The sequence below is a fragment of the Mesocricetus auratus genome, unplaced genomic scaffold (genome assembly GCF_017639785.1).
Source record: "Mesocricetus auratus isolate SY011 unplaced genomic scaffold, BCM_Maur_2.0 Super-Scaffold_100676, whole genome shotgun sequence".
NCBI lineage: Eukaryota > Metazoa > Chordata > Mammalia > Rodentia > Cricetidae > Mesocricetus > Mesocricetus auratus.
The window spans coordinates 65,638,388-65,652,461 of record NW_024429266.1 but is presented as its reverse complement, the minus strand read 5'-3'; the positions used below and the strand labels follow the sequence as shown (position 1 = coordinate 65,652,461).

Genomic DNA, 14,074 nt, shown 5'->3' with positions numbered 1-14,074 from the left:
TTTCTCAATAAAGGAGTCTAAAATGGCTCATAGACAAATATGAAAGTCCTAAAAATCCTTAGCCATCAGTGAAATGCAAATCAAAACAACTCTGAGATACCATGTCACTCTTGTCAGAATGGCTAAAATCAAAAACACCAATGACAGTCTATGCTGGAGAGGATGTGGAGAAAGGGAAACACTCTTCCACTGCTGTTGGGAATGCAAACTTGTACAGCCACTTTGGAAGTCAGTATGGACATTGTGCAGGAAAATGAGATTCAGTCTAAAACAAGATCCAGAATTTCTACTCTTAGGCATATCCACAAAAGATGCACATTATACAACAAGGACATCTATCTGTTCCACTACATCCATAGCAGCATCACTTGTAATAACTAGAACCTGGAAGCAATCTAGATGCCCCTCAACTGAACAGTGGATAGAGAAAACATGGTACCTTTACACAATGGAGTACTACTCAGCGGGAAAAAAAATCAATGGAATTCTGAAATGGATGACACTAGCAGAACCCATCCTGAGTCAGGTAACTCAGTCACAAAAATACAAACATTGTATATACTCATTCATACTTGGATTTTAGACATGGATCAGGAGATTGCCAACCTACAATCCCACTGCCAGAGTGTCTAGGAAACAGGGAGGACCCTAAGAGAGATATGCATGGTATCCCAGAGAAGGGCCATGGGACAGGATCTCCTGAGTGGATTGTGAGAATGGGGGGTGGGGAGAAGGAGCAAGGAGAATGATAGAGGGAGAAGAGGAGGGGAGAGGAGTTTGAGTTGGGGGAAGAATAGAGGACAGGGGGATGAGAAATACCATAATAGAGGGAGTCATTATTGTTTTGAGGAGAGATATGGCACCAGTTAGATTTCCAGAGATCTACAGGAATGATACCAACTGGCAATCTAAGCAATAGTGGAGATGTTACCTTAAATACCCTCCATGATAATGAAATTGACAACTACATTATATGCTGTCCTAGAACCTTCATCGAGTGGTTGATGAAAGCAGAGGAAGACATCCACAGCGAAACACTTAACTGAACTCCTGGAACCCAGGTGCAGAGAGCGAGGGGTGATGAGCAAATGGGTCAAGACTGGGCTAGTGAAACCCACAGAGACAGCTGACCTGAACAAGTGGGAGCTCATAGACCCCAGACTGATGTTTTAGAGACCAGCATTGGACTTATCCAGTCCCCCAGAACATGGGTGTCAGTGGGAAGGTCTAGGCAATCTACAGGGCCCCGGGAAGTAGATCAGAAATTATCCCTGGCATTCGAATGGACCTTGGAAGCCCATTAAACATGGCAGGGTGCTCTCTCAGCCTGGACACATGGGGGAGGGCCTCAGTCCTCCCTGGGATGATAGGACAGACTTTGGAGATCCCCCATGGAGGGCCTTACCCTCCCTGGGAAGCTGTGTGGGGATTGGGTGGGGGATTTGGGGTGTTGGGGGCAGGGGAGTAGGGTAGCAATAGGGATCTGCGATTGATATGTGAAGCAATCTTGTTTCTAATGAAAAACATAAATTTTTTATTTAAATTAAGAACAATCTTTTTTACATTTTTTATTTTTATTTTTAAATTTTAATTTTATGTTAGAAACAAGGTTACTTCACATGTCAATTCCAGGTCCCTCCCCTTTTCCCTCCCCTCCTCCCAAGCCCTCCTACCAAAAACAATCTTATTTTACATACCAATTCCAATTCCCTCTCCTTCCCATCCTCCCATGTCCCCCACCAACCCACATCCCACCCCCAATTTACTCCCCAGGTAGAGTGAGGTCTCCCATGAGGGATTATGGAAGTTTGACATATTATTTGTGGCAGGACCTAGGCCCTCCACCATTGTAGGATGAGAGAGTATCCTTCCATAGGGAATGTGCTCCCAAAGCCCATTGGTACACTAGGGATAAATAAACTCTTGACTGCTGAGCTATTTCCAGTCCCTACATTTTTTAAATAGGTGTTTGTATGTGCAGTCTATAAATAACTTCTTCATAGATTCATAGATGCACAGATAAATCAATCTTAAAGTCAACCAAAAGATGAATAAATATTTCTACAACTTTCCTCAAATGAAGCTCATAACTTTGTAACCTCAGCAGTCTAGACTTCATCATCTTAAATATTTCTATCAAAGATAGGCACTGAGATTTGAAGTAAAGAAACCACAATTGTGTATCGATAATACATGAACTATCACTGTCCTATGAGATCAATAGGAAAATCTTTGTCTTCATTTTATGATTTTGGTACTTTAGGTCAGAAGGCATGATAAATTCATTGAATATTAAATCACATACCAATATCTTTGATTTTATAAATTGTTCCAATCACAATATTAGCCTAGTCAGTAGAAGAAAACATATGCTTTCTTTCTTCTCAAAAGAGGAGTTCACATAGTGGATGTCTTGGGGAGTTATGGGAGCTAATGTCTTCTGAGTGAAGGGGAGACATTTTCTTGTGTGGTTTAGTCACTGGTTAGTTACCCATGTTCCTGTAAGAACCCTGACAACATCCCTAACCCACACAAACTCTCACAGGAAAGTAGAAGGGAGATGTAAGAAGAGGAATAAGACAAGCAGGAGTAGGTGGGGATAAGGTAAGTGAGCAGGCCACAGAAATCACTGTGGCCTTGAGTAGTAGATCAGTGTTTATCATGGTTTATGAATGATCTTTGGGAGCCCTTTCCAAATAGAGGGATGCTCTCTCAGCGTGGACACATGGGGAAGGGCCTAGGTCCTGCCTTGGATGAAATGACAGACTTTGGCATTCCCTCCAAGGATGGCCTCACCTTCCCTGGGGAATGATGTGGAGATTGGTAGGGGGCTGAGAGGACTGGTGGAGAGACTAAGGAGGAGGGGTGGGAGAGGGAGCTGGGATTGACATGCGAAGCATTCATGTTTGTAATTTAAATAAAAAATTAAAAAAAGAAGTTACAAACACTCCAAAATTTATAAGAATAAAGAAAGATGAGTAACTTTATATTTTTCATATAATATATATACATGTATAAAATGTGATAATAACAGTTATTATGCATGATTAATATAGTGTAACCAAAAACTTATTTGAACAAAGTGTCCTCAACCAGATTTTAGAATAGTTCACAATTTTAGATATACATGAATATATGAATAATAACCATATTGATTTTTATCCCAAGGAAATGACAATTTTGGGTAAAAGAGAAGAAGTAGTATGAGGGACACAGGGGTGACTTAGTGTTATTTGTAGCCCTTAGAGTTACAACATTATATTTGGAATGCTGTGAGATCATCACGATCCAGAGATATATTAGGCACTCTATGTGAGATAATTACATACAGTTATTTGAACCATGATTATGAATTTTTCTATTTAAATGTTTTTAGGACTAAATTCAGTTTTACGAAATACAACCTTAATGATGTTAAACCATTATCCCAGAGACATTTAGCAAGTTTCTGTGTTGCATTTATCTTGTCAGTGGTAACTCTAAGATTTGAAGCCTTTTTCTCTCTGTCCTTTTCCATAAAGCTTTCATACTCCAGCACTTTAGAGATCCAAATTGGTATTTAAGATGTATTTATTTAGTATGTATGCATGTGTGATATGCATGTGCATTCATATACAGGGCCCAAATGCTGATGTTGGATGTCATCTGCTACTTCTCCCCACTCTATTTTTTGAGACAGAGTTTCTCATAGAGTCCAATTCTGGCCATTTCAGCTATATTGACTGGCTGACGAGTTCCAGGAATCACACTCTGTTTCTGCCTATCCAGCACTGTGATAATAGGCATATACCCCTACTTTTTATACGGTTGCTAGGGATCAGAACTCAGATCCTCATTCTTGTACAGCAAGAACTTCACCCATTATCTGCCCAGTCACCCTTACAATACTCAGTTTATGACATTGCTGAAACAAACAAACAAAAACCAAACAAATAAGCAAAGAAACAAAAACATTTTCATGCAAAAGTACAAACAGTGGATGTGGTAACAGTTCTGATTCTTCCATACATGAAATCAACCACCTGTCCTTTTTGCAGCTCAAGCAAGCTGATGATTGAGTTTTCTGGGTCAAATTCCATCTTGTTGTCAAGCATACTGGCACTACCTGAGCCATGGCCCTGTCCTGGATGAAATGTCAGACTATGGATACCCCCATGGAGGGCCTCACCCTCCCTGGAGAAATGAGGGAATATTGAGGGGGTTGGTGGGAGGGCATGGGAGGAGGGGAGGGAAACAGAGAGGGACCTGGAATTGACATGTGAAGCAACCTTGTTTCTAATTTAAATTTAAATTTATACATAACATATATATATATATATATATATATATATATAAATAAAGTGGTCACTTGTTAGCACTGTATTCTCCTTATAGCAGAGCCCACTGAAGTAGTCTAGGTCATGGACCATTGACTGCTTAGGCCCAGTCATGAGACAAGTAACCACCCAGATCTAAGCAGTTAGTGTACTTCAAATCACCTTCAAACTAATAAGAGCAAAGAGCTTCAAGTATGTTCATCCGATGACCTTGACCAAAGACCAAGGCTTGTCTCTAACATTTCTTTTTGTTGATATTTTAAATGAAAGGAATAAAACATGAGCAAGTATTTCTACATCTCTAAACATTGTTCATAGTTGTGAAAGTTAGCTTTCATTGTCAGATCCCTATAACCTAGAGTCAAAATGGTGATTTATCTGCATTTAATTGGTTTCTGAACATGTCTCTGGGTGGTTTCCTTAATTGTGTTAATTGATGCGATAAGATCCAAAGAGATTTTGAGACATACTGTTCTGCAGAATGTGTGTTTCTGTGAGTACACATTTTGCGGAGGCCAGAGGTTGATGAAGATGTCTTCCATATATGCTCCCCTCTTTGTTTAATTAGACAGTCTTTCTATGAACTAAGGTCTTGCCTCTTCTTGCTCTGGGGAACCCACATTTTCACCTCTCAAATGCTGGGTTTTCATTTACCCAGCTTTTTCATAGGAGCTAAAAATCATAATCACAGTCCCCATACTTCTAGTGAGCACTTTCTCCCCAGTCTGAAATACATATTTTCTCTCTCTCAAAAAAAAAAAAAGGAAAAAAAAAAAAAGCCCGGGCTACTTGGTAAGAAAGAGAGGTGAGCCTTCTTCAAACAGGGTGAATTTCCACTGAGAATAACCACAGCAGCCTTAACATGTTTAAAATAGGTGTGTGAAATGGAAATTCGCAAGTGCATGTAGAATCTAGAAATAATAGGCCCTTTGCCTGTCCCAAATAAAAAATCATTCTTGTGAGGTCCGGTTGAGAGCTGGCAGAATGAGGAGACATTTTAAAGCTGAGTAGCTGAGCTCTTAAGCCCTTGATGAATTTACTTTACATTTGGGAATGCTGGGCAGATTTGAATATTCATGAATGTATTGTGTCATTTTACTTAAGCAAAGGACATTCTAGACTCAGATAAGTCTACCTCTTCAAAAATTTTATTTAATTTTATGAACCTCAACACGACAAGAACAAACAAACAAAAAAGAAAAGACATGGAAAAAAGCCATTGCTTGCTGTAACTTATATTCAATTCCTGTCCATCACTACAGGAATAAATTATATTTATGCCACATTGATTGATATACAGAAAACTTAATATGAGATTGTTCAGAAGGAAAGATTACTAGGAAAATATGTAAGTGTCTTTTATGTGGGGAGGTGAGAAAAGTCATATACACATACATAAAAAGTACTGTGAAACTATAAAAGTGGATAAATGAAAAGAAGTGATAGTGAAATCTCTACTCTTGGCATAGTTCCCCAGGCTCCCAGAAGGTCACACACAAGAGACAAGAGTGAGAGTGTAAGGTCCTTTCTTGCATAGGTAGGCCATATTGAAAACTAAGCCATGTTTTCTCATATCTTCATTGTTGTGTTTACAATGTGAACTAAATTTCCAAGAAACATTTACAGAGGTTGACTGAATGCTTAGAACTTAAGTGATGGTAGAGAAGTTGGAATGTTGTGCATTCAGAGCCCGATTATCTTGGGCTATCTTAGCCTCCTGAATAGCCATTTATTGGTTTCCTCTGTGTATTAACTGATATTGTGGTGACTGTTAGGTGAATTCCTTTGGGATATGTGAAGAGAACCTTAGCTTCTGCCAACACCCAAATTAAGATGAATCATCAGATCCCAGCAGCTGAGCATGTAGCACATATTTCACAGGCTTACTGTAAATTGTGTACTATCAATTGTGTCTTGATTCATGACTTTCTTTGTCCTCTAATGTAAAAGCTCTTTGAAACTGTTACCCACTTGGAACATTGTATTTGGGGTTTCTAAAATTTGTGTTCCCAGGCCATTGTCACTCATGTCTGGCTCCAGAATAAACCATCTTTTATTCTCTCTGAAACGAAAGGGAAAGCTATGTCTTTTTTTGTTATCAACAAATTAAAAAAAATGTGTAAGTAGCAAGAGAGGAAATCCTAATTCAGATTGCTGAGGTCTGACTTGCTGAGGTCCATGCCCAAGAGAAAAGACCAAGAGTGTGAGGTTGTCACATGGAGACTGGATCTTCTCTTGCCATATTGAAAATGAGCTGAGCTTCCCCTGCACCTCTGTTGTCTTGTGTTCATGGCTCTGAAAAGCCAACATAAGGAAAAAGAGTTCATACCACCTACCTGTATAGCTGCCTCCCTCGGGGAGAAAACTCTGTGCTCAGAAAGTAACTGTGGGGAAAAAATAGCAAGGGCATTAGAGGTATATTTATTTTTTGTCAACCTTAGGTTTCACTTGAATTTTAAAAACACAGGCAAGGTCTGTATTATTATTCACTCATGGGAATTTGTTTCACCTGGGAAACGAATGTACCTTGCTTTGTAAAATAATCACTTGACTTTAAATTTTTTCCCAAAGTCTTAAGAGTATATGATAGTCCTGGGTCTGGGTATAGTGTCTGGGAATGATACCAAGTTAACAATTTTAAGATATGTTTTTATTTATGTGTATCTGTATTTATATTTGCATGTGCGTGCAAGTGTACATGGAGGCCAGCAGAGGGCGTCACATTCCCCTGGAGGAGGAATTATAGGTAGCTGCAAGCCTCCTAATATGAGTACTGGGAACTGAACCTGGGTCCTCTCCAAGAGCAGTATGTGGTCCATAAGGATGCTTTCCAAGAGAGGGTTATTACTGCATGGGTAGCTTACTTGAACAAGAACTTTGCTAAGAAAAGTATTCTTTTATAATAGAAAAGATTATACTCGACAATGTTGATAGCAGCCCATTTGGAGAAGCAAAAGAAAAAATCACATTTTTTGAGTTGTTTCATCATAGGCCAAGATCCGTATCACTTCCCAGTTTCCTGATGTCAGATGCCGCACTGTAATTTGCTCGCTTTTACTCTGCAAAACATAAAATTGAAAATATTGATTTTTTGTTTTTACTTAAATAGTTTCTCTCTGGTAAACAAAAGAGAATAGTAGCAGCCTTTGTTTCACCTAATTCTTTGTAGATTAACATTCAGTTTCCTATATTAAAATCAAGGACTCATGGGTGTTCCAATAGAGAGACCATGGTGGGACAGTGCCATTATCCCTGTGCTATAGGTAAACAGTTCAGGAAGTGCCAGGTGGCCTTGCAGCTGCGGGTTATTCTGAGGGAAGCACTTGGTTCCAAGTGAGACTTCTATTGAAACTGGCAGCAGCCATGCAGTTGTACAGCATCCATAAGAAACGTTTCAGAGAATACTTTGCAACAACCAAGCTACCAATTCTACTTATTCCCTATCTTCCTTATGTGTGTACCATTGTAACATTGGTAAGATGTATGACATTCAAACCAGGACAACACTGTGTGCCTCCACCAGCATTCTTCACTCTGCATGTGTGAGTAGTTGCACATGCTCATGGGACATCGCAGTCCAGCACACATTGATCAGATCAAGCTAATGGCCTTCCCTTCACTGCAGACACATGCCATTCCTAGCCAAACCTTTCTTATTAGTTTTGAAATACTCAAAGATTCATCGACCACAATCATCCTGATGTCCTACAAAACTCACCCTCAGACTGCATTTAGGATTCCCAGGTTTTTGTTCTTAAAAGAAACTTCCTTATGTTTCCAGAGGTACATAGATGAGAAACCACTTGGGGCTGGGGCTCTTGGTGATAGGACACACACATGCTCTTAACCTCTGGTGGCTTACCTTTCTATGTTTGTTTTTAAGACTGGAGATGATTTTGCCTCAGCCTCCTGATTTCTAGTTGACAGACATGTGGTACCACATGTGACTCAGTCTCTGGAGGGCTGGATGAGAGAAAGTGTTGCATGGTGTTTGTGTGTGTGTGTGCATGTGTGTTTACAGACATAAATATATATAAATATAAATATACATAATCAGCCTCTAGAGTCTAGAGTGCTGCATTGTGTCAACATGCAAGACTGGCTTTGCTTTTCTAACATCTGTACTTTTTTAGAGTTCACTGGCAATGTGAACTTCCCTGGCTCTTCGTCTTTTATGTTTTCTCCCAAGACACTTACTTTTTCTTATTCTTTATTCTTTTGTCACGTGGCACCATATTTTCTACTTATTTAAAAAAGTTTATGGGGATGGGGTGGGGGACTGGGGGAGCTGATGGAGGGACAAGGGAGAAGGGGTGGGAGAGGGAGCTGGGATTGACATGTGAAACATTCATGTTTCTAATTTAAATAAAAACATATATTGAGGGAAAAATATACCAAGGTCGAGAAGATTAAATATAAAAGCAATTCTTTAAGGGGCAGTGCTTTGAATATATTTGTTCTTTTTCCTTTTACTTGAATGATTTGAAAGTAAAATGTAAACAGGAGGATATCTGAACTCTAAATGTATTGGCATGCATCTATCTAGGAAGGGATTCCCATTAACATTTTTGAGAATTTCATCAGTGAGTAGTGTATTTACACTATTTATATCCATCTCTCCCCCTTCAACTCATATGTGCCTCTAATAAGCTTTCAAATTCTTGAATTCTTTAATTATTGTTGTCTCTTTTTCACATACATATACATACACACATATATGCATGGACATTTATTTCTATAAGCACATATATGATACATAAATGCAACTCTCTGAGTTGATTTAGAATTGTTCACATGCACTTGTGTTTAAAACTGGTCACTTGAGATAAGTTTGCTTAGCACAGACTTCTCTGGAAAGGACTCACTTATCCTCATTCTCTCTCAGCAGTCATTACAGTTTTTCATTCAGGGTTGTGTTCTCAAACCTCCTAGTGATGTGACCCTTTAATACATTTCCTCATGTCATAGTGACACAACCATAAAATTATTTCATTGTTAATGCACAACTACAATTTGTTACTGCTTTGAATTATAATGTAAATATCTGATTTGCAACCCATAAAGTGGTCAGGACTCACAGGTTGAGAACCGCTGATGTAAGGATTGTGAAAGACATTCCCCACCCATATTGGAACCTTTAATATCTTATAAAGTAAAAGGTAAAGCCAGTGGCATTGCTCTGTGGGTGTAAGCACTTGCCATACAAGCCTGATGACCTGAGTTCGAATCCCAGAACCCATAGTGAAAGGGAGAGTAGCAACTCTTGAATGCTGTCCTTTGACTTCTACACATCCTCATACTTGGTGACTACATATACACACAAAGAAATAAACTGAAAAAATTAGTCACAGTTGAAATTAAATACATCTATGTTGTTCTGTATTAAAGAGTTGACAAGTAAATAAAGTAGACTTAGATATTTGGAATACAGATAAATGATACAATGAGAAATTTATTGTTTTTTATGTCTAGGATAAGAAGTTCTTTAAAAAAAGAACTTTGGTCTTTGAAAAGTTGTAATTGCTGTTATTAACTCCTAGTTTTATAATTTTGTCCCTAGAGAATGTTATTACCTAAGGAACATTCCAAAGGTATCTTTGATGTAACTATGTTCAGAATATAGATGCATGATTGGAGGGATTTTCTTACCACATCTTACTGCCAATTCTGTTTGAAACAGAAGGCAAATACATAGTCTATAAGCCACATTTTCCCATAGTAACACAATCTTTCTTCAAAATATTCTTAGTCTTCTACGTTTTACCATCTTCCTACATGCTGTATTCCTGGCCACTATATTGGAGCATACCTACAAACTCTCAGCTCAGAATTCTCAGACAGAAGAATTGGGAAGTATGTGATTGACAGCCTGGCTACGCAGTATGTGACAGCCTGGCTACGCAGTAAGCCAGGTCATAGCACCAGAATCTGCCTCAAAGGAAGGAAGAAAACAAGTTAAAGGAATCTTGTCCTTATAAATATTCTGGGCTTCTGCCCATCACTATTCACTTTATATAAAGTTCTTTATGGACTGTCTGAGGTAATAATATGATTTAAGTCTTTGTAGACCATAGGTACAAATGCCAGGACAACAGAAAATCTGTGCTGCTCTAGTGAGTTACACACCAAAGGTCAGGCTGGAGTCCAAAAACGACATCAGGCAGCTGTACTTACCTGCTTTCAGGATCTTCCTTGATAGGTCCAAGATCAGAGTTCTATTGCATCAGGGATTTAGTTCATCTATAGTCTCAATTTCAAGATGAAAAAATGCTTAAAATGTAATTATTTTTTCATAATTGTGAATATTTCTAAAGACTTTTGGCTCACAGATTTCTGAGTTCTAGGTAAGTTTTGGTGGTTAATATATGGTTTGATTTAGTTTGATTCTGAATAAAAATAAAACTTAAGAAATGCTTGAATGCAGTCTACATAAAAATAATAATCATTCAGTCTTCACTCCAAAGACATATTTCGTCCCAAATATTACACATTTAAAGCAAGTTGAGGTTGTGCATACCCACAGCCCCAGAAAGAGAAGAATGAGCAGGGAGGTCAGGAGTTCAATACAGATTGCACTATATAAATCCAAAGTCAGACTGTGTTAATGGTGAGAATGTGTCTCAGGGATCTAAAACATTACTGCAACAAACCTACACTTTTAAGATTATGAAAAAAGTCTATTGTTGTCACATTATAGAAAGCTCATGACCTTTTAATTTTATTTTCAATATCCATCACTTTCAGTTGTTTCATTTCTAACAAGGCAAATAATCTCTACGGGGAAAGCAAGAACCCACTTTTTCACTAAGGGCCTCACTAATTTTTCCCATGGTTTGCATTAGAATACTATGCTCCATAGCAGTAAACACATTAACTTTTGTATAGCCTCCAAACAACTCATTCCAAAACAATAAAATGTATTATATTATTATCAAGCACATAAAATAAATGTTGAGACTTGATTAATTTACACAAAGGGTTCTGAACTAGGGTAGTTTTGCAAATGCTTTCTGGTAATATAGTCATAGAAAGGAAATCTACATCTTTAACATTGGTGTGTGTGTGTGTGTGTGTGTGTGTGTGTGTGTAGAGCACAGCATATGTGTGATAGTCAGAGGACAACATGTGGGAGTCATGTCTCTCTTTCTTTGTAAGCTCCAGTGACTAAACTTATGATGTCAAGTTTGGTCACAAGTATCTTTTTTCCAGTTGAACTATCTCTCAGGGCAAGGAGTGTAAATTTAACAATGTCGAAAAGAATATAATTTGTATTGCATAGTAATAATATCTTTTTGCGAATCCATAATCTCTTCTACACAAACTTGGCAGAATAAAAATATTGAGTGTAGATATGAACATGGGTGTAGTTCTGAAAGAGGTTACAACAAAGCAATATACTTTTAATTTAACTTTTAAACTTTAAATTCATAACAAAACATAAAACAATCATTTGATTTCATTCATTATCCAAAGAGGGCTGGAAATCCAGAATAGAGTGGTTGTATAGGAGACCAGACATTAGACACACACACATGCTAAAATGGTGATTTTATCTAATGAAGAAAAGCAAAATATGAACCATGCATTTATATTTAAAAACTGGAAGCATGTTGGCACATTTAGCAGTGCCTGTGTTTGTCATTCAATAACTCCCTGTTTATTCAAATATCTGATAATAAATTCTACCTAAAGTCTATGTTCTCTAAATAAGAGAAATACCGTACTGCTTAAAAATAGCATGCTTTAATTTACTGTCTATTCACCACAGGAAATGAACTCATTGTTTTCAGACAATGTCCTAATCAGATAGACTAGTGAAATTTAATGAAAAACCTTTATTGGGTTGATTAGGTGATAGGATTATGAATTGGGAGCATGCTATTCTCTATGGTACTTATAATGAATAAGCAAACTTAAATGGTTCCGAGTGGAGCCATCAACTCTCCTGTGTGAAACTTCTTATATAGGCAAAGTAGGCAGAAGCAACAATGAGCATTTTTTTTTATTCCTTAACACAGTTTTGAAAAAATTACAGTCTGGAGACTATGCTCAGACGTTTCTGAGTGGGAAAGGTATGGTGAGGGTTAATCTTGCCTCTCAACATGACATGATCAGGATGACCTAAGAGACACCCCTCTGGGCATGTCCATAGTGTGTGTGTGTGTGTGTTTGTGTGTGTGTGAAGGTGCTCTTGCCTATGCTCATGGGTGGAGGCCACAAGAGGGTACTAGGTGTTCTTTTACAGTACTTGTCTTCTATTCCACAAAGGCAGAGTGTCTTGCTGAGCCTGAGGCATTTCTTATAGCTAGGTTGGAAACCAGCAAGGTCTATCACTACTTCTGTCCCCATTACTTTAAGAGCAGGAGGGATAGGTATTTATGAATCCTGGATCTCAACTCTGATGTTTGTGGAGTAAGTGCTATTAGCCACTGAGTCACCACTACAACCCTCAAATAATGCTTTCCAAATATTGTTTTAATAGACTATGTGAAACTAAAGGAAATGTTCATAATTCTGCTTTCATATATTCACAATGAAAGAAATTTGGAAACATGTATATAAGGATATGCAAGTATTTTACTTTGGGTGCAGATATTGTAATTTTACTAACACATGTCATGTAATATTTCAGTATACAAATGAATGTGCACTAAGCATATTGTCTCACTGAAACATTGAACAAATAGTTGGTATTATAAAGATATATCAAGTCAACTAGATGCTAATAAAAATAATTAGTTTAATAATTATTTGGCATTATGAAAATGTATTATCATGAAGGCAAAGAGATAAAAAGCTCTGCAAAGTGAGTGATGTGAAAACGTTAAGATTTGAAAGTGATTCCCCATGGGTGAAATTAGGGAAAATAATCATAACTGACCATAGGGGCAGTACTTAGTCATTTCTTGGACCAGCAAATCCCTGAGGCTCATGGTTCAAACATCCTAGACTATTTGGGGAGTTGTGAGAAATCCTTCTCAAATACTGAGGTAGATAGTACCTGAGGAATGACACTGTGGTTGATATCTGGTCTCCACACATGCACTTGTGGAGGCGAAAGAGATAGAGAGAGAGAGAGAGAGAGAGAGAGAGAGAGAGAGAGAGAGAGAGAGAGAGAGAGAGAGAGAGAATATCATGATGTAATGATTCACTTTACAGAAAATTATAATCATATTAGATAGGAGACTAAAAAAGAATTATTTCTCCATATTAAATTACCTTAACAAGGGATAGATTCTATAAATCTGAAAAAAATCCATTAAAAGCTTGTGAAGACAACTCTTATACTTCAAACTGAAGAGACCTTGAGAGCACTTAGGGATCTTGCCCTCTGATATTTTCGTCTACACTTGTGCAAGAAAGCAAAATGTTTGCAAAGATTTACTGGTCTCATTCAGTAACCACTTCAAACAAATGAACCTGACCTGAGTGAGTCAGGAGGCTACTAGACACAACTGAGCCCCACAGATGAAAATGGCAGCTGTTCAGACTGCAGGTCACCATGTCTATAGGGGCCATGATGACCAGCATTCTGCACATGTCCATTAGTAGTAGACTACTGCCCAAGGCAAGACCAGGAATATAATGCAAGTCCAACAGTGCCCTGTTGAGAGGCTATCAATGCAGTGGGCAGTCGCTTTTTTATTATAAATGATGGCATTTTGTTTGAAAAGCCACTTTGCACTATAAATGAAACCTAAACAAACAAATTACATATGCCTGTGACTTTCTTGGTGAAATGGGAGGAGGGCACAATT

The 14,074-nt window shown here is 38.1% G+C and overlaps 1 protein-coding gene across 2 annotated transcripts in view; it reads right to left on the bottom strand.

Annotated features, from left to right (window-relative positions):
• The window catches only part of Dpp10 (dipeptidyl peptidase like 10), a 1,552,828-nt gene that overhangs the window by 55,435 nt on the left and 1,483,319 nt on the right, over window positions 1–14,074 (bottom strand). For both annotated transcript variants that reach the window (XM_005079885.4, XM_005079884.4), the window contains exons 14-15: window positions 7,284–7,375; window positions 6,653–6,700 (exon numbers count right to left, since the gene is read on the bottom strand). In XM_005079885.4, the coding sequence (XP_005079942.1) occupies window positions 6,653–6,700; window positions 7,284–7,375 (140 nt within the window). The remainder of the gene's footprint in view (window positions 1–6,652; window positions 6,701–7,283; window positions 7,376–14,074) is intronic.